This window comes from Papaver somniferum, chromosome 9 (assembly GCF_003573695.1).
Source record: "Papaver somniferum cultivar HN1 chromosome 9, ASM357369v1, whole genome shotgun sequence".
NCBI lineage: Eukaryota > Viridiplantae > Streptophyta > Magnoliopsida > Ranunculales > Papaveraceae > Papaver > Papaver somniferum.
Window position 1 is genome coordinate 155,523,834 of NC_039366.1, and position 21,707 is coordinate 155,545,540.

Here is a 21,707-nt window from a genome sequence, read left to right on the forward strand (position 1 = left end):
CGGCAGTAAAAGCAGTTAGGTTGTGAGGTGTATATCTTTTTAATGAACCGTTGAAATATTATGATTTTTTGAAAATGTTGTTGTACCCTGAGTTACTAGGCTATTGTAAATTTTTTAAGTCAATCAGGAAAGTTTTCATACTGAAAAACTTGAACAAACTTGGTCCGATTCTGGAATGCCATGAAAATAGTTATCTATCATTTGGTTTTGATACTGTCCATGAAACTGAAATGTTTTGAAATGACGCGACATATGGGTGTAATGATACTATAGGTATCAGTGGAATACTTGAATCATTTAATTAGAACTGGGTCTAATTGTATGCACAACTAGTAGTAGTCCTAATGTAAAATCCCCTTAGCTAAAAATGTGTATCGTTTAATAATACCCTTGATTTTGGGTTTCCATAATTGTCCCACATAGCAGTAATGGTCGTGAGATTTTTGGTGAAGGAAAACCTCAACTATTTTGGCAAGTTAATTAAGAGAATATTTTTGGAGATTAGGGTTATAACTTTTTTGTTACAAAAATATTAGAAAAGAAACCATATGTTTTAAAACTCTTCTCTTTTGAAACCCTGGTTGCCGCAAAGGAAAGTTGATGAAACAAGATTGATCTAACAGAGTAAGGCTTGGTATCGACAGGAGGATCGTAGTTCTTGCACCATCAGGTATTTTCTTTTTTAGTAAGTCCAAAATGTATTAATAAATAGCAGAAATTACATCAACGGTTGTAAGAAAAGAGGCAAAGCACCCCAAAAACTTACAAACTAAGTAAAACGAAAATAAGATACATTCGGTAACTCAATAGACAAAAGGAAATCTGGTCTATTATCATAACTTAATCCTTCACCTTCCTCCAAAAAACAACCCCTCTTGGCCATACAATTTGCCGCAAAGTTTGCTTCTCTATAAGAGTGAACAAAACGAATCATATTATATCTAGCCCTCACAGCCATCCATCTAGAACGAAGAAACCAAGGAACTTCATTGTTGTCACCGGAGAACACCAAAACATCACTCATAGAGTCTGTTCTAATGCAAATATTTTGAATTTCAAACTTGATGGCCCATTCCAAACCAACTATGATACAAAATAATTCAGCCAAATAGTTGGTTTGAACTCCAAAACCAACGCTCATAGCAGCTATCACATTAGCATTGGCATCACAAACAACCACCCCAGCACCCGCTCTCCCTGGATTACCATGCGCCGCTCCATCAGAACATAACATAAGCTCGTTACTTCCGGGAGGCTCCCAAAAGCATTCTTTTGGAACTGCATGCTTAACCCTTCTATGTCGTACTCTAAAGAAAGATAAGAGCTGTAAATCCTCTTGAGAATTATACATATAACCCTTAAGCCTGACTGAGTATTCATGTATCTGGTTGGAAACTTTATTTTGAAAAAACAACCAAGAAACTCTTTGATTGCCATAGACGAAACCATTGCGAGTCATCCAAAGTTCAGAACGAATCACCAAAATAGCTAGAAGCCAAAGATCTTTAACCATCCTGCTCCTACTCTTAGCTGCCTTGTAAGAAACCAACAGATTTTGATGCGGGAGAAGACCAAAAACACCGGAAATCCAACTCCAAGCTCTAGCTGCAAAGCTGCAACTCCACAAAATGTGCTCCAAAGACTCCTCTTGACTGTTACACAAACAACACTTATTAACAACTTGATTCTTAAAACGACTTCTTACCACATCTAGTGTTTCACACGCTCCTCTCAATATCTTCCAATTTCTGTCTGCTAGTGCAGGGTGAACAGACGGTCTCCACAACAACTCAGTTCCCTCCAAAGCAGGTTATCTACGCCTGATCAACTCCTTTGCTGAACGAGCAGTAAACAAGCCCTTGTAATCTGGTTTCCACACGGTGTAATCTGCACCCCCATCGGAACTGGAAGATTAGCTAAGTCCACCCCAGCAGCTAACAAATTCTGACGCACCAAATCAAAGAAAACCCATGCCCCATTATGAATACAATCACTCACAGGTGTGCTATAGTCCAAGTTCTCATGCCAAATAATATCTTCCACACAAACATCAGTACACCATGTATCAAAGTACATAGAAGTAGTGCGTCCATCCCCAACCATTTCCCTTGAGTTGAACAACACTTCACTATGCACCCATTTAAAACCCGGAAGTATGGAAGATTTAACATATCCCACCAAATGACCTTTACGACTATAGAACTTGGCACAAAGGTAACGAGCCCAAACCTTTTTGGAGGTACGAATATTCCAGCACAATTTCATAAGCAAAGCTTTATTCATGACCCTCATTTTAGTAATCCCAAGACCCCCTTCATTCAAAGGAGCACAAACCTTATCATAAACAACCACAAAGGATCTACTAACCTGAGAATCACCCGACCACAAGAAGTTTCGAATCGCAACTTCACATTGATGAACGAAATTCCTAGGCCATTTGTAAACAACCATATTATGGATGGAAAAACTCGCAATCACCGATTTGACCAGCACCACTCTATCCTGAAAGGATAGCATCCTACCCTTCCAACCAACTAATTGCTCTTTAATCTTCTCAACCACATTAGTAATATGGTGATATTTCACTGCTCCTGGAATTACCTTTACCACCAAATATCTATCAGGGAAAGTAGCAATGGGCATGCCCAAATAATCATCACTACTTGCCGGCCTCCTCAAATAATCACCACCATAATAAATCTTACTCTCTTCATGACTAACGGTTTGACCTGAAGCACGTTGATAAGAATCAAGAAGAGAAACCAAGTTCCTCAAACTTTTCATGTTTCCTTTGCAAAAAATCATGATATCATCAGCAAAAAATAAATGAGTAGGAGAGATACATTTTCTAGTAACCATAGTCGTCATCTTTCCCTCACGAAATAATTTCGTAATATTCCTGCTTAAAACATCTTCAATCAACACGAAAATCAAAGGCGATAAAGGATCGCCCTGCCTCAAACCCCTATCAATACTGAAAAAACCTTCTGGGCTCCCATTAACTAGGACTGAAATTTTTGCAGACTTTAAAATTTGAAGAATCCAATTACACCAATTCTCCGAAAACCCATAATGTCTAAACACTTCCAAGATGAAAGACCAGCTAACAATATCGAAAGATTGTGTAATATCAAGCTTTAGACCAACATTACCTTCCTTGCGCTTTATTTGAAGTTCATTCACCATTTCCGACGCCAAACTGATGTTCTCATGGATATTTCTACCCTTCATAAAGGCCACTTGCTCCTCAGAAACTAATTTACCCACGACTCCTCCCAACTGAGTAGCTAGAATCTTAGTAAAAATCTTAAAAAAGAAGTTACTAAGACCTATTGGTCTAAAATTCCTAAGAATATTGGCACCCCTTTCCTTGGGCAAAAGCAACAACAAGCTAGAATTCACTCCATAAGGGATGAATTTATTAGACCAACAAAACAAAATAGACTTCACCAAGTCCTCACAAATGATTTCCCAACAATGCCTGTAGAAAAAAGCATCAAACCCATTCGGACCCAGCGCACTATCAACACCCAAATCAAAAACATCCTGATGAATCTCCTCCGTTGTAGGTAAACGATCCATAAAAACACTCTCCTCAGTAGACATACTATCATGTTCGAACTCAAAAAGAGAGTCAACCGGAAAAGAAGTATCCCCATTAAATTTGGATTGATAATAGTTCACAATCATGTCTGTTATTTGATCACAGTCAGTAACAGTAACTCCTTTTTCATCACGTAACTCCATAATAGTATTACTACTCCTTCTCATACGAATGTTGTTATGAAAAAAATTAGTGTTACTAGCCCCTTCCACCAACCATTGATTCCTAGATTTTTGTTTAAGCATTATAGCTAGCATCCGAATATCATTAACTTCTACTTGTGCATCCTTCATCAAATTTTGCTTTTGAACATTTGAAGGATCTTCGTCCATCACTCTAATAGCCCCTTCAAGTCTGAGATTAGCCTGCTTTAGCCGAACATGAAAATTACCAAACACCAGCTGATTCCACAACTTCATCTCTACCTTCAACCATTTCAACTTCTGAGGAAAAATAAAAGCCGGAGATCCAACCAGGGGAACATTCCAACTTTCTTGAACCATTCTCATAAAATAGGGATGCAAAAACCACATATTTTGAACACGGAAAGGAGTTCTACGAGGCCTAGTATTCACAAAAGGTTAACCAATAAGAGGAGAATGGTCGGAAACTTCTCTAGGAAGATCTTTACACCGCCAATTCTCAAAACGCTGCAACCAATAATCATTAATCACCGCACGATCTAATTTACTGACAATTCTTCTAACTCCTGATTGCTTATTACACCATGTAAATTTACAACCCAAAGCTTCAGCTTCAAAAAGACCGTTATCATCTAACCAATCACTAAATTCATTAACAAACGGATTTCTTGGAGTAACTCCACCCTTCTTCTCCTCATTGTGCTGAATACAATTGAAGTCCCCAATAACTAGCCACGGAACTTGCTGAGAATCCATATCTAGTTGACGCCAAAGATTTCTCATTGTAACCTGATTAGAACTAGCATGAACCAAAGAGATATGAACACCATCCACAGAAATAGTAATGGCCTGCCGCGAACTATTTAACACCACTGGCTCTGAAAAATTCAGAAACCACATAACCCACAAATTCCCAATAGAAGAATCTGTAGAATTATGAACTATTGAACTATGAAAACCATCAATCTTAAAACGTTGCAAGGACCTAGAAGAAACAGATACCCTAGGTTCATCAATGCCAATAATATCAGGCTTATACTCTTTAACTAAATCATTAAGTTTACATTGTGCTTCATCCCGCACAATCCCATTGATATTTCAAAAGAGAACTCGCATTAATAACCAGATTTTTTGGGGCTATTTACCTTAACACATTGTGCTGATCTGCCTGAGTCTTTCTTTTGAAAAGACTCTCCCTGTTTAACATTCTTACCATATAGAATTCTACCACCCAAAGAAGTATTATCATCAGGCTTGTTTTTCATACCCAAAGCAGGAATCACGCTAACCCCAGTAGTAGACTGACTAGAAGAAACAGTCCGTGTAGGAATAATAGATGTAAGGTACCTTGAAATAATGGCAGGAACTTGATAGACAAACTGCCTGACATTGTAGTAGTGTCCACAATTATTTCCATGTTTTCTCCCAAGCCTACCTCAACATTAAGAGCATCAAATTGGTTGGGAGAGATCACGCATTCCCTAGTATACAAACTGTCAGTCAAAGGAGTGTCTGAAGAATAAACCACAGTCCTATCAACTACAGGATTCCTGCTCTCCCCCATTTCAGAACCCGTAATTGACTTAGTTTTAACAAGCTCACTCACCGGAGCCGTTGAAACTAATACTGCGCGCTCAGTTACCTTAAGCCTAGTTCTTGCCAATTCAGCTAAGGGAAATTCCTATGGAGCAAAAAATCATCCATATCTTTGTGATAATCCACATCTTACGGACCAAAAAGTGTTACTATGGATGTTTTTAACATCCATATGTTTGTGAGGTCAAGAGGGTACTCCTCAAATCAGCGGAGGGTGTTGTGGAGACTCCATCTGGTCATTGGATGACCAGATATCCCATCCGGACACTAAGTGTTCGGATCAATTATTATTTTATTTTATTTTTATTCTCATCCGGTCACTGAATGACCAGGTGAAGTTTTTTATTTTCTGACTGGAATTTATTAGTGGCGAATATAAACGTTGCTGATTAAGTTTAGCGTTACGGAATGAAAATATGACATGTTTGCAACGTTTATAACAGTTACTGATTCAATTGAGTGTTTTTCTCAAATTAGAAACACTTATATCTGTTGCAAAATGTCATACTTTTCAATCCGGCCACCTGCTGACCGGATGGATTAATCTTTTTGATTTTTCACCATGGTGGGTTTTAGCTCCACTCTTTGTTGACGGTCCACATATATGTGGATACTCCTTAAATTATTGATGATTTTACCTCCATATCATAAGAGTTGCCCTAAGGCAGAGTTCGCAGCAGCTTCAGACCTAGATAATTCATCCTGTAGATGTATATCAACAACATCAAGTACAGTCACTGACATAATTTCACCCTCTTCGGTATTGTTTTCCACAGTATTAACCATAATAGGAGAAGTCACCGGGTCAACATAATTTATCGGAGCTGCATTCACATGCTGGCCATACACAATGTCAGCCTGACTTCCAATAACCAAAAAATTTCTAACTTTAGGAACAACTGGAATGATTGGAGCATTCTTACCCTTCCTCTTACGTCCAGCTTCTTGCCATCCATTATTACCCTTCCTCTTACTCTGCTTGTTTTGTCCTTGATTGGAACTCTGAAGCTGTAAGTTGTTTGCAGTGTTCTTTGTCTTCTTACGGCATTCTGAATCAGAATGACCAATAAGCTGCATTTAGAACAGAACTTAGGTTTCTTTTAAATCTCAATATTCTGCTAGAAGTTCAAGCCTCCCACTGTAACATGAACTGCATCAGTGTTGTGTTCAGCAAAGTCTATATCAATTAAGACAGAGGCAAAATGCCCATACTCATGATCAAGAGTACGTTTATCAACCACTATGGATGTTCCAAGAGATCTAGCCATAGATAACAAGGTTTTTTCAATCCAAAATTCAACTGGCAAACCTGGAAACTTAACCCACACGTTAGCATGGGAGCTTTGATGTTTGTCCGCATCAAACCCTGGGAACCATTCCATGATGTTCAGCTTTTGTTGATCGAAAAACCAAGCTTCCACATTAGGAACCATTCCATGATGTTTGTCCGCATCAGGTAGGTTTTCTAACTCTTATAATCTTTGTAGTATGATCTAATAAATCTAAAGTAGTTCTATGGAACCCTTCCCTGTTAAAAAGAAAGAAGAAGAAACCGAGGTTATAGATTTTTTTTATACTGACTTTCAACGAAGAATAAGAGGAAGATGGTCTTATGAAATTTCGGTGTAGCATTCTTTGTGTTCTTTGATTGTTACAAATCAATTAATCTTCCTGTTTTGATATCTTAACCGTGCTGGAGTTGCGCTCGTTTAGATGAGCTAGTTGCTTAGGATTAACTGCTTCTTGTATACATGTTTGTACACACAAGATGTTTCTCTTGTGAATTCTTTGGTACACTGCTGGTGTATAGTTATTAGTTTTGTACCCAATTAGGCTTGGAAGAAATAGTCAACCCTTGATGTATTTTTGTTCGATCTCTGTACTACTAGTAATTAATCATCTTGTGCTTGTAGCCTTTGAATGGAGTACACAGTACTGTAGCAATACTAAGTGTTATTTTTGTTTATTTTATCGGTGGGTTCAAACCTGTAGTAGTGGGGGTGATCGTGAGGTAAACATGGTTGTTGACACTATTCCGAGTACTAGAGGGATACTGATTACTGAGTACTATTTTTTTTTTTTTAGATTTTTAGGGAAGTATCTAGATCATTCAAATTTCTGGTAGGGGGTGATGCTAACTAATCGGTTTTTTTTTTATAAGTCAAAAAATTGTATTAAAAATAACAGTTATTTACAAGATAGTTCATGAGAAAAGAGGTCACAACAACCCCAAAAACTCACAAAGCTATTTAAAACGAAAATAAGATACATTTGACAATTCTATAGAATTAAATAAAACAGGACGGCCAACAAAATTAATCCACACCCCATAGCTCAATAAACACCCACTTTGTGCCATCTTATCAGCTGCAAAGTTGGTCTCACGGTAAGTGTGCACAAACTTAATAAAATCATACAGTCCTTGTACATCAGACCATCTTTGCTGAGAAAACCAAGGTACATTATTCTCCTCCAAGGCAGTTATCACACTAGATGAATCAGTCTGTATCAAAATGTTTCTACAACCCCAACGAACTGCCCATTCGAGCCCAATAAGAATCCCATACAATTTCGCCATGTAATTCGAAATAACTCCAAGACCAACACACATCGCACCCACCACTTCACAATCAGCGTTTCTAGCCACAACTCCTGCTCCCGCCACCCCTGGATTGCCCCTAGAGGCACCGTCGCAACACAACAAGAGTTCATTTTGCATTGGCGGATACCATAAGCACTCAACAGGCTCTATAACTTTCACCCTACGGCAGCTAACTCGGAAGAAATTCAAAATCTGCAGGTCTTCAACAGTATTGAACATACAACCCTTCATTCTAGCCGAGTACTCATGAATGAGATTAAAAACTCTTTTCTTAAAGAAGTTCCAACAAGGTTTATTCTTTTCATACACCATCTTGTTCCGCTGATACCACAACTCTGAACGCAGCACCAAATTGGATACTAACCACAGATCTTTTACCATTCTACTACACCCTTTCGCTACCTTACTAGAAGCTATCAAATTATAGTGAGGTGTAAGTTTAAAAATACCTGAAATCCAATTCCAAGCCTGTTTCGCAAATCTGCATTGCCATAAAATATGCTCCAGGGACTCCTCATCATTTTGACAAACGCAACATTTAGATGCAAGTGAAATCTTGAACCTGTTGCGAACCTTGTCCAATGTTGCACAAGCACCACGAACAAATTTCCAGTTTTGAGCTGCCAGCGATGGATGAACCACACTCTTCCATAACAAGTTTGCTTCCTCCATAATTGAATATTTGATCCTAATCAGTTCCCTAGCCGATTTGACTGAGAAATTTCCTTTTAAGTCAGGCATCCATATCTTCTTGTCCAGGCCATCTTGAATTCTCGGAAGCTCCTCCAAAATGACACCAGAAGCAGTGATATCTTGCAGATGAACCCCTTGTAAAAACCAGTCACCATGCTGAATAATATCACTAACACGAGCCCCTCTATCCAGGTCTGAACGACCTAAAGCATCAGCCAAAGTAGTAACTCCATACCAAACATCAAAAAACAGAGAAGTGCTCCTTCCGTCTCCAATTATGCATTTAGTATTACGAACAACATCATTATGAACCCATCGAATTCCAGGAAAAATCGTCGATTTAACCCCAACAACCTAGATACGACCATCCCTGCAAGTAAATTTAGACTCCAAGAAACGAGCCCATTTTTTACCTGAAGATTTTATACTCCACCAAAGCTTCATAAGCATAGCTTTGTTCATAGTTTTCAGACTACAAAGCCAAAGGCCTCCTTCCTTCACCGGACTACAAATTTTGTCATAACCTACCACAAAAGCTCTTGAAAGATTTGAATCACCCGACCAAATAAAGTTGTGAATAACACGTTCACATTATTGAATAAACTTTACTGGCCACTTATACACAGCCATGTTGTGAATAGAGTAGCTAAAAGAAACTGATTTTATAAGCACCACCCTATCTTGAAAAGATAGAATATTGCCTTTCATAACCGAGAGTTGTTCCTTAAGCTTTTCCACAAAGTTGCTGATGTGCGTATACTTCACCGCACCTGGCATTACCTTAACTCCCAAATAACGATCCGAAAAATAAGTGATGCCCATGCCCAAGAAATCAACAATGGTTTGGCGCCTACTTAAAGACCCCCCACCATAGTAAATCTTACTCTTCTCCCTACAAACTCGCTGTCCAGAAGCACATTGACAAACTTCAAGAAGTTTTACCAAATTTCTCACACTCTTCATATTACCCTTACAAAAAATCATAATATCATCAACAAAGAATAAATGAGTTGGAGCAATACCATTTCGCCTTACCATATGAGTCATGTCTTTATTTTGAAAGATCTTAATGATGTTTTTACTAAGAACATCCTCTATCAAAACAAAAATAAGAGGCGAGAGAGGATCTCCTTGACGCAGACCCCTAGTGATCTTGAAAAAACCCTCCGGGCTACCATTTAGAAGAATAAAAATATGAGCAAATTTCAGAATATCGAGAATCCAAGAACACTAATCTTCTGAAAAACCATATCTTCTAAACACCTCCAAAACAAAAGACCAGCTCACTGTATCAAAGGCTTGAGAAATATCAAGCTTAAGACCCAAATTACCATCTTTACATTTAATATGCAACTCATTAACCATCTCCGACGCCAAACTGATGTTTTCATGAATATTCCTTCCCTTCATAAAAGCCACCTGTTCCTCAGAAACCAAACCTCCCAAGACCTTACCAAGTCTTGTTGCAGGAATTTTTGTGAAAATTTTAAAGAAAAAATTACTTAGACCAATAAGTCTAAATTTTCTTAAACAATCAGCACCTCTTACCTTTGCAAGCAATAAAATGAGACTAGAATTAGCCCCATTAGGAATTGATTTAGAAGTCCAGCAAAAAGTAATAGCCTTGAATAAATCCTGGTGAATAAGGTCCCAACAATGCCTATAAAAAAACCCTGAAAAACCATCCGTCCCTGGCGCACTATCCGCACCTAGATCAAAAACCGCAGTTTTAACTTCCTCCATTGAAGGAATAACATCTAACATTTGGCTCTCCTCAACAGAAATAGAAGCATGATCATACTCAAACAGTTTCTCATCAATTGGAAGGTTTGTACCATTGAATTTAGCCTCATAATATGAAACAACATGATCCCGAATTTGTTCCGGATCACTGATAGTCAAACCATCTTCAGAAACAAGCTCTGAAATAGTATTCACACTCCTACGAATATTAATGGAACAATGGAAGAAAGAAGTATTACTAGAGCCCTCCAAAAGCCATTTGTTTCGTGACTTTTGTTTGAGCATAATATGCTGCTGCATTCGCACCTCCTGTACAGCCACCAAAGCATCCTTCATAACATTCAGTTTCGCAACATCATGAGGGTCTTCATCAGAATTCCTACTAGCAACCTCAAATTTAAGTTGAGCTTGCTTAAAACGAGTATTCACATTACCAAAAACCGTCTGATTCCACAACTTCATTGCTTCTTTCAAACACTTCAATTTGAATGGAAAAATAAAATCTCAGGAAAAGTGTTGTTTCCGCATTTCCTGTTCTTCATATGTGCACACACAATTATTGATGAAATGAATAACATAAGCATCTTTTGGTAAATCTAAACTGATGGTATTTAAGGCTCTTATTATGGTTAACCTTATGAACTGAATAAAACGTATGTTTTCGTTGTTTCGTAATGAATTGATGTTATAGTACATGGAAGTGAGTACGTCGTTAAATGATGTATAACCGCCATGACTTGCATTAGTGCATTTCTAAACAATAATATATGGCTTATTAAAATGGAGTAAGCTTTCTCTTATGATTGCGCGCATAATTTGTTTCACATCAAAACCCCATGAGTGTAATAGTTATGTATGAGTCATATGGGACAAGTGGGAGAATGTTGGATTTTGTGGCCCATATGCTCGTACCCATATGGGTTTAGGTTACAAATTAGAGAGCTTTATCCATTTGAAACCAGAATCTTCATTATAGACGGCTGGGAAGTGTGAAATGTCGCAAGTTTTATACTACAGGGTCATATCAAATAAATATTTTGTTTAGATTCCAAGAGGAAAACATAAAAGATATCCCTTATCCTACCAATGCAGCAGAGCTATTATCATGGATTGACAAGATTTATCCTTCCATAGAAGATCCTAACTTCCTAAGGATGAAACTGAAGAGAACTGCCCTGTAAGAAAGTTACTTCTGATGGGTAAGAAAGATCCTAAAGAATTTCTTAGGTTTATGAAAACTCCTAGCAATCCCGCAAGTAAGTTGAATGCACATTATCAGAGGAAGAAGAAGAGGAATTTGATCCAAGAACTTTTTTCAAGGCATCTGACTTTTCTGGAGTGAACCCCTACTACAACGAGGCTGGTGAACATAAGTCCAACAAAGGGGAAAGCAAAAGCTGATGGTGAAAAAGCTGACGATGTGGAGGAAGATAACAACAATGAGGAGGATGCGTGAAACTTGTTTGAACTCTTACATTGTGGTTTGGGACTTATTAGTAACTCGTATAATTATGTTAATTTCCAGTTTCACTTGCTTAAGAAATTTAGTATTTTTTCAATGTGTTTAAACAATATTAGAGTTGTAGTAAGTCGGCATGGTATGAAATGGTCGAACTTGTCGACTTAGTATAACATGATAGTAGTATAATCATGGTTTGAAATCCTCTCAAGTTTTAGAGCATTTTCCAGTGATATTCATTTATTTGAGAAAGGTATTTATTATAAAAATGACTACAGTACTAAAACATAAATTTTACCAAACAAGACCATAGTTCTAGGGTATCAAAGCACAAACATGTGCACAAAAGGAGAACTAATTCTAACTCCAAAGAAACAGACTAAATGCGACACAAGTGTTATGACTAGAAAACAAGCAACAAAAACCTGAATTCTTCTTTGCGGAGGTCTTTTATCTCCATCTGCATGCTTCACAATTTTTAGTGATGATACCTCATCCCTCTATCACACCTAGTAAATTTCTCATATGCCCAAGCAAGGCGACATGTTGCTCTTAAACGAAGGAAAGATAAGCCAAATTTAGCAAAAAATAAAAAGAGAAAAAGAGTAAAAGGTGAAAAACAAGTTTTTAATCAGAGTCCTCGGATGCCTGATCGGATTCACTATCACTAAGGATCCACTTCCCTCTACCTGTATCAACGCCAACGGTGCTGGCAACATCACCATGAGAGCTGGAGCCGATTTCAGAAGAATGATGAGGGAGATCTTCGATCAAAGCAAGATTCTCACGAGCATTCTTAAGTTGTTGATTGAGCTGGACAATTTTATCCTCCATAAGGTTTTCATTTAGCTCAAGCTGCCTACATTTCGCGCTAAGATCTGCAACCTAACGAGTTAAACTCGAGCTGTTGGATCTTTCAATAACAAGCCTAGCTGCTAACATCGACCGTGTAGAAGGGGCTTTATCAGCTTTCTGCTGGAGATGCCTTGAAAAATGAACCCCTCTAACAAATTCGTTCATAAACTGAAAAGATTACTTCGCTATCAGTTAAAATGGCTAATAAAGCAGAAAAATAGATGAACAAAGAAAATCTTCTTTGCATAAATTGGAGAAATTCTTACCGAGACAAGTTTCGATGCCATTCGAATCTCTACCTCGGAAAGCCTAGGGAGGAGGGTGATGGATTAGTCGAGTGGCAAGAAGCTAGTAAAAATTTCAGTGCGGCTGCACCGTCTGAGTCGCTATGCCCGCTCGTAGAAGACTGACCCGTACAGAAACCCGGAGAATTCAATTGGAATGGAATCTTAGAGGAAGATACATTATCCCTTTTCCTTTTGGATTAGGAAGAAAAACCGAGCTCGATAGTTTTTTTTTATCTACAATAGATGAGAAAGAATGAATAAATTAGAAGACATGGTATGTGCCATATTTTTTATACGCTCAAAATAGAGTATTAGTAAAAAACTCACGTGGAAAAGGAAAGGCTTTCAGCCTCAAAGTGTCAGTTGTTCGAATACCATGCTCCCATGAACCTGAAAAGATGAGGGGGCACTTATCATTAAACTTGGTGCCATCTAACTCTTTGTACATGATTGGATTCTCATGTTCAAATCCGAGGGATAATTCCGGATTAATACAAAAAATGTTATTTAGATTAGAACCGTGGACGGTTCGAACTTCATAATAAGAACACAATTGCCCAGCATTTATCTTTTTGTCTTCCGAAAGATTATGATTCTGAAGAATAATGGAACACATGTAATTGAAAAATTTCGACTCCATCTCCGTGGGAGAAAGATTCTTAATATACAGAAACTCATGAACTAACGAAGGAACGGGAAGCATGAATCCACACTGCAAGTGCGATTCAGGAATCAATAGTTCTCCTTTCTTCAAATCTCTAACATCATAGACGTCAATATTATACGGGGATGGCCAGCGAACCTCTATACCATAACAGGTCGGAAGGTTATAAAATTCAAAAATATTTTCAGGAGGAGTTGGAAAAGGTACCATAGCCATTTTTTTTTTGATCAATCAGTACCATAGCCATAATGAGAATCAAGAAAAAGAATACGGTACTATGAAGGAAGGTTAAACGCAGAAAAAGATTGAAATAAGTCAGAAAAATAAAGATACTGAAAGAGAAATTTACAAGATTAATTTATATACAAATGAAAGAAAAACTTTATGGAAGAAAAACCAAGAAACCGCCTTAACCGGTACACCTTCCCAAGAGGGTTAATGTTACTCAATTTCAAACTCCTCGGTTTAAAAAAATAATTTTAACGACTCGAATTATGAGAAAACCAACCTCACCAACCCAATTAGTTTTCAAGCAACCAATTGTTTTCCAGCTCCGCCACCAGAACAATTATTTTAATGTTTGTATGGTAAAATATTTCTACCTCAAACACGAATATGATGTGATTAATTGATGATCTAACCGTTGTTTTTTTCTCCAATTGAACAGTGTAGGGGTACCCTGCAAAAAACCCTCTGATGCTTAAGTTAGATAGAGTTTTTCACATGAGTATTAGTGTGGAAGATTCCATACCTTTTAAGTTTGTAAACCATCCATTTATATGTTACAAATTTCCGTTTTCAAGGCAGGCATGAATTGCAATAACTGGCCATGCATGCCTCCTGCAATAACCGACCCTGCATGCCTCCTGCCTATCTGTATTAACTTGCCCTGCATCACCCCTGCTGACGTGTCAAGCTGACCTGGTGCACCTCTATGCCTTGACTTGAATATTTTCCCATGGGCTTCTCTGTATAATGCTTGGGAGGCCAAGTGAGCCATTTTTGACTCATAAGAGGAGCATATTAGCCCCAAGTTATCCCATTTATAGTGTAAAATATTAGGGTACAAATAAATAACTTAGTAGTTATCCAGGGATTCATCCAAGCAAAAGAAAATATGTACTGGAATTAAACTCGTCTTTTGGTCACTAAATACTGTAGTGGGTAAGAATCAAGAGCCAAAACAGTTGATGCTGCAAGAAAGTGGATGGTTCGACGAGAAGCATCATGCCCTATTTATACTCACTACACTTCAATTTGTCACTAAACAAGGAACCACTCAGTAAAACGCGTTTTATTAGTTACTCAATACGGAACCACTCACTAAAACGCGTTTTTCTTCTCTAACTTAAGATTTTAGTACGAGAGGATAAAATTAAGATTTTAGTAGTAATTGAGTGACACCTGAAGTGAAAAATTCCAATCAGGATCATAGTTGATCATGGTTATCAACAACAAATTTTTCTTTCATGTCTTTCTTCTTTCCTATTATTCCCATGAATCAAAAACTTTCTAATTTAACTAAAATCAAAGAAAAAACCTAGTTCACAGTTTATTGAAACCCTATTTCGATTTCACACTTTGTTTGTCTGTATGCAGAGTTTGTTGGAGTTAAGTTATACAAGGTTGATTGGGTTAGTATTTACTGATTTAAGAATCTAAATAGAGATTTGGAATATGAGTTTGTTGTAATGGATGATGTTGGTAATTTGGGTGATTAAAAGTAGGTGTTTGGGACTGATTTTGTCAATGGAGAAGTGGGAACTCTTACTCTTACTTTTCATTAACTTATTTTCTTCCAATACCTTACAATTCTCATTAATTTTTTTCCATTTTCTCTCTACTACAACCAACATATACTTGGCTACAAGAGAGCCATTACAAGAAAACGTGTGGATGTTCTACATCCACTCATTTAGTCAACTCCTAACTAAACATAAGGTTTACACTCCTATTACATTACTTCACTATTCTGATGCAATCCGCTTGCAAAGCTTTTGCAATCCGTTTGCCAACAGTAACAACATTACATTACTCAACAGATGAAATAAAGGGTGGGTTTTCAACCTGATTCCAAATGGGGCTTCTGCATAATTTTCATGGAACTTTCATCCTAACCGTGTACTGGTTTGCAGTTGGTAGCTTTGAGAGGTTAATTTTATAAGTCCAAACTTTGTTTTAATTTTTGATCAACAAAAGAAAAAGGATTAAAGATGAAGAGTATGGAATACAAAAAAACTTTCAGATAAAAAAAACTTAGATTAAAGAGAAGAAAGCATTACATGATACAGTCCAGCTAAGCGAACCCCGTGTTTCTGCCCCGCGTGAAACACGTAGGCATGGGCTCAGAGTAGGGTGGAGAATAGGGCTTAGAAAAGCATTACTGTACTTGGTAATGTGGTTTTCGCGCAGGTGGGAGAATACGAGAATTTTTGGTCAAACTTGGTGTCGATTCTACAATTCTATTTACTCTCATTCAATATACTCCCGTACTTTCCGGCATGGCCATTACGCGTCGTAATTGCTTTTCCTTGAATAAATATCCCCAGGAAGATGAGCATCTTTCATCTTCCTCTCATGTACTTCTTCTATTTTTAGGGCTTTCATGGCAGTTCATGATATCTCTCTTCCCCAACGTCAGCATGATGGGAATAACTATCCCTTGAGATGTTGACACGTGGCCATCGGGTAATATACTCTTTTCTTTGCATCTTACTGAGGGCATGATGAGAAGAAAACTACGTGATCTCCTCGTCTTTATCACCACATGTGTAATTTTTGCCACGTCTGCACTTTTAGTGCGTTTTTACTTGTTGGACTTGAGGCGCCGGTTTGTTGCCGGTTGGTTGTCCACAAGTTTCTTAAGAGAGAATATCTTTCTCTTTCTTTTATGGTGGTCTTCCGGAATTTTCGGCGTTTTATGTTTTATTTTTTGCGCCTTTGACATTCATGGGTTTTGGAACGTTCGCTTTCCGAGGATTTTCATTCCTATAAGAGTCTTCTCAGTGTGGAGAATTGAAATTCATTCTCTTCTTCCCTTTTGTAAAGTTCAGAGTCTTCTTCATAAAAGCTTCTTATGCCTGGTGAAAGTTTTCCTCCTCGTCCCCCATGGCGGCAAGGTCTTTTCTCATGTTTTCTTGAGCATGATGGTATATCCTCTCATTTGTTTGATTCGTCGGTTCTGCTTGATTTAATCTCTAGATCATCACCGATTTTTCCTCAGAAAGACTTCTGTTGTTCGCATATCGTCTTTAGCCTCATCGGTGGTTTGAGAAAATTGATTTGTCTGTTAGTGGATTGTTTTTTTCGGGAAGATTTCCATACGCCGTTCCGTCTCTTTACGCGGTTAAGCTTGGAAACACTTTTTTGGGCTGCGTCGATCGCTATTCAACAGATGACAAAATTTTTTGTGGTTTTAGCTGGTGCTGGGCGAACCGTGTTCTTCGAAGATCCATAATATGTGTGAATTATTATTATTTTTTCTTACAAGTGGTGAATGCAGATCGCCCGAGCTGCTCGGGATGCTTAGGTATAAAATACTTTCTTAATATTTTAAGGTATATATACCTTACCCCTGTTTTATATCTGACCGTCTGATGTGTGTCGTGCAGTGAGAGAAGGCTTCTAATGAATCTAAGCCACTGAGCATAATCAGAGTTGTCATTTTTGCTATATTTTGGCGACTGGGAAATAACGTGAATAATGAGGTGTTGTACGAGGATGCTCATGTGGATCCGAGATTGGGGTCGCCGATGCCCCAGTCGGGCTATACAACTGCTCCTGATGCTGCCGAGGGAGAGGATCGAACGGATAACAAGTAGGATGCCTCTTGTTAGGCACAATTGTGGTGCGCCTTTGTTTTATGTTGTTTTCGTATTAAGAACTCGTTTAGTCCTCTTGGTTATCACGCCCTCGTGTGTATCCGAGGTGATGTAAGGTTGTTGGTAGTAAGTCCTCGTAAGCGGGAGGCAGTGATACTTTTCTTTGAAGTATTTGTTTATAATATTTTGCTAAATTGCGTTGTGTTTTGTGCTTGTTCTTATGTATCTAGAGTAGTTTTTTTATATTCTATCGGTCAACCAGGTGACAAAGCCAAGGAGTGATCAGTTCCTTAATCGGATGGGGCATTTTTTTTTTTGATCGGTCAATAGGAAAAATTCATTGAAAAAGAGGTACTTAAGGGGGTACCTCAACCCAATAAATACAACCGACACAAAAAAAAATACCGAGTTTGGAATCGATCACCCAAAGAAATAACAAATAACAACAAGCCAATGAGGAGTAATAAATAACCAAACATCACAAATCCAACTCAAAGCGGCCGATAAAAATACGAGTCCCACAAATCTATCACCGTGTTAGCCGTCAAACCCAACATTTTAGTGTTTGCCTCCGCCCGAAAATAAGATTGTATCTTAATATCTCGAATTAGACTTTCCAAGTTTCTCTTTTTGTGATTCAAGATTCTAGAATTCCTTTCTTTCTATATGCATCACCATATTGCAACCAGTAAGTTGTTCCATATACGATCAAGTCTTTCATCACCCCAGTCGTGACTCCAAGTTTTTATAGTTTCGAAAATATTACTATCATAATTCTAATTGGAGTTGCATCCTTCGGAAAAATAATCCCACTCTCTTTTTGTTCGCCAACAATCATAGAATAGACGGGAACTTGTTTCATCTTCCTCTTCACAAAACTGCCACACCCTATCCACATCCATACCCCTTCTAATAAGCTTGTCCGTCTTCATCAATCTTTCATGGTATAGAAGCCATATAAAAAAGTTTACTTTGTACGGATAATGACGACTCCAAATAATCTCACTTGGAAAGCTAATATCGCGTTGGTCACAAAGAGAATCAAACCCGCATTTAACCGTATAAGTATCAACCGTGTTGTTTCTATCCACCATCCACAATCTAGAGTCTACGACCCCTACTTGAATATTCACCACTTCTAGTAGAGAGTTTATGGAATCAATCTCCCTCATTATGGCTTGAGAGTATCTACTTCGAGACATGAACTTCCACTTGATGTCGTTACTTGAAATCTCGTATAACCTAGCCACCACTTTCCCTTTTGTTCTCGAAGCTTCAAATGCCAAAGAAAATCTTTTTTTTTTTTTTGATCGGTCAAAAAGAAATTTCATTGAAAAAAGGCACTTAAGGAGGTACCTTAACCCAATGATTACAACCGAACAAAAAAGGGTAACCGAAAGGGGATTCGGCTACCCAAGAAAACAAACACAAAAATTACTGAGGCCGGTATAATGAACCCCATAAAGAGATCAACATATTTGTCGTAATCCCTAACATTCTTGTATTCGCTTCGGCCCAAAAGAATGCTTGTAATTTGATATCTCTAATGTAGTTTGCCAAAGTTTTCTTTTTGTTTCTATCCACCATCCACAATCCGGTACTTGCTACTGGACCCGGTACTTGTTACTGGAAAAGGCTTTGGATTTGTATATGGTTGAGTTTGACCACTGTGATGAGTCGACGCATGTTAGTCATCTGTGATGAGTCGACGCGTGTTAGTCAGGTCATGGTTGAGTTTGACCTCTGTGATGAGTCGACGCGTGTTAGTCAGGTCATGGTTGTAGAACGCATGCCTTTTAAAATCCAACTTTGCCCTTAAATTTATTGCTTTATTGAAAATACTTTAAAAATTAGATGAGGCCAAAATGGTAAAAACAGAATAATTAAAGAGTCCTAGCAGAAAGATAAAATGGTGAGACCCGAATGGGGATTACACCAGAACCGATTTACCAGATAAAAATGTGACAAAGATACACCACATAAACACCCAAATGGTGATTGCAAGAAAAAAGGAAATATGACGCCTGTAAAGTAAGGTCAAACATTACGAAGCGTTTGACCTCGGTTTTGAGAAACGTACTGTCGGGCTATGAACAGGATGAAGAAAGAGAAAGTCAAAAAGCTACTGATTACATTGAAGTATTGAACCCTATTTACTATGACTAGGTCAGGTAGTGAAAGGAGGCAAAATTACCGTAAATTAACAGTGAAGTGAGAAGCTGGATATTCTCAGCATGCCTTCTATCATAAAACCGGTGTATACATAGATTATCTTCATTTTTGTTCTTAAATTTACACCTTTAAAAATGAAAAGCCAAAACAGACAAGGCCCGGTTTCTCTTTCTCTCTAAAGTAACAACATTAAAACAGACGTCGGAGAAAATCAAGGCCTGCAGGAGCTGATCACACCCAAAAACCACAACAAATCTGTATTTATGGAAGCTATTAGGAAGAAAGCTTCAAGATCAAGAGAAAGTGTAACAAAGACAATAGTTTTCGAACAAAGATGTGTATGATTCACTTTTAAAACCAGTTATAAATGGATGATTTACTAGAAGTGCGGGTATAGGTTATGGAAACTTTGGCTCTGGGTAAAATGGGGGCCCAGGCTTCACAAAGTGTAGTGATGATACCTCTATTGCACCTACTAAAGGTCTCATTTGCCAAGGCGACATGTTGCTCGTAACCGTAGGAAAGATAAGCCAACCAAAAAATAAAAAGAGAAAAAGGGTACGAAGGTAAAAAAATAAGATTTCAATCAGAATCCTCTTAGGACTGATATGAATCACTATCACTAAGGACAGACTTCCCTCTGCCTAAATCAACACCAACGGGGCTGGTAGCATCACGACCAGAGCTGGCGCCGATTTTATAAGAATGAGGGAGAGATTCGGTCAAAGCAAGCTGCTCACGAGCATTCTTAAACTGTTGATCGAGCTGGACAATTTTATCCTCCAGAAGGTTTGCATTTAGCTCAAGCTGCCTACATTTGGCGCTAAGATCTGCAACCTGACGATTTAAACTCAAGCTGTTGGATCTTTCAATCTCAAGCCTAGCTACTAACATCGACCGTGCAGAAGGGGCTTCATCGGCTTTCTGCTGGAGATGCCTTGAAAATGAACGCCTCTAACAAATTCGTTCATAAACTGACAAAAATGCTTAGCTAATCAGTTAAAATGGCTAATAATGACGAAAACACAGACGAACCAAGAGTCTTTTTTGCATAAAACGAGAAATTCTTACCGAGACAAGTTTTGATGCCATCTGAATCTCTACCTCGGAAAGCCTAGAGGAGGAGGGTGATGGATCAGTCGAGTGGCAAGAAGCTAGTAAAAAATTTAGTGTTGTTGCACCATTTGAGTCGTTATGCCTGCTCGGAGAAGACTGACCCGCACAGAAACCCGGAGAATTCAATTGGAATGGAACCTTAGAGGAAGATACATTATCCCTTTTCCTTTTGGATTGGGAAGAAAAACCTAGCTCCATACGTTTTTTTTATCTACAATAGATGAGAAAGAATGGATAAATCAGAAGACATGGGATGCACCTTATTTCTTATATGCCTAAAAAAAGTATTAGTAAAAAACTCACGAGGAAAAGAAAAGTCTTTCAGCCTCACAGTGTCAGTTCGAATACCATGCTCCCATAAACCTGAAAAGATGAGGGGGCACTTATCATTAAGCTTAGTGCCATCCAACTCTTTGTACATCACTGGATTTTCATGTTCAAAGCCGAAGGATAATTCCAGACTTATACAAAAAATATTCTTTAGATAAGAACCAGGGACGGTTCGAACTTCATAATAAGAACACAATTGCACAACATTTATCTTCTTGTCTTCCGGAAGAACATGATTCCGAACAATTATGGTACACATGTAATTAAAATTTTTTGACTTCATCTCCGCGGGAGAAAGATTCTTAAGATACAGAAACTCATGAACTAACGAAGGAATGGGAAAAATGAATCCACACTGCAAGTGAGATTCTGGAATCAATAATTCTCCTTCCTTTAAATCTCTAACATCACAAACATTAATCTTATACGGGGAAGGCCAGCGAACCTCTATACCATAACAGGTCAGAAGATTATAGAATTCAAAAATATTTTCAAGAGGAGTTGGAACAGGTGCCATAGCCATAATACAAGAAAAGATGACTACGAAATAAGGCTAGGCGCAGAAAAGGATTGGAAAAACTCTGAAAGAAAAAATATTGTAAAAGAAATTTACAAAACTAAT

The 21,707-nt window shown here is 38.0% G+C and overlaps 1 protein-coding gene across 1 annotated transcript; it reads right to left on the minus strand.

The window, feature by feature from the left end:
- Positions 1-769: 769 nt before the first annotated feature.
- LOC113312753 lies at positions 770-1,710 on the minus strand. Its single transcript, XM_026561490.1, has 2 exons — positions 1,706-1,710; positions 770-1,652 (listed from the first exon to the last, which is right to left on the minus strand). The coding sequence occupies exons 1-2, from the start codon at positions 1,708-1,710 to the stop codon at positions 770-772; spliced, it is 888 nt and encodes a 295-aa protein (XP_026417275.1).
- Positions 1,711-21,707: the final 19,997 nt, after the last annotated feature.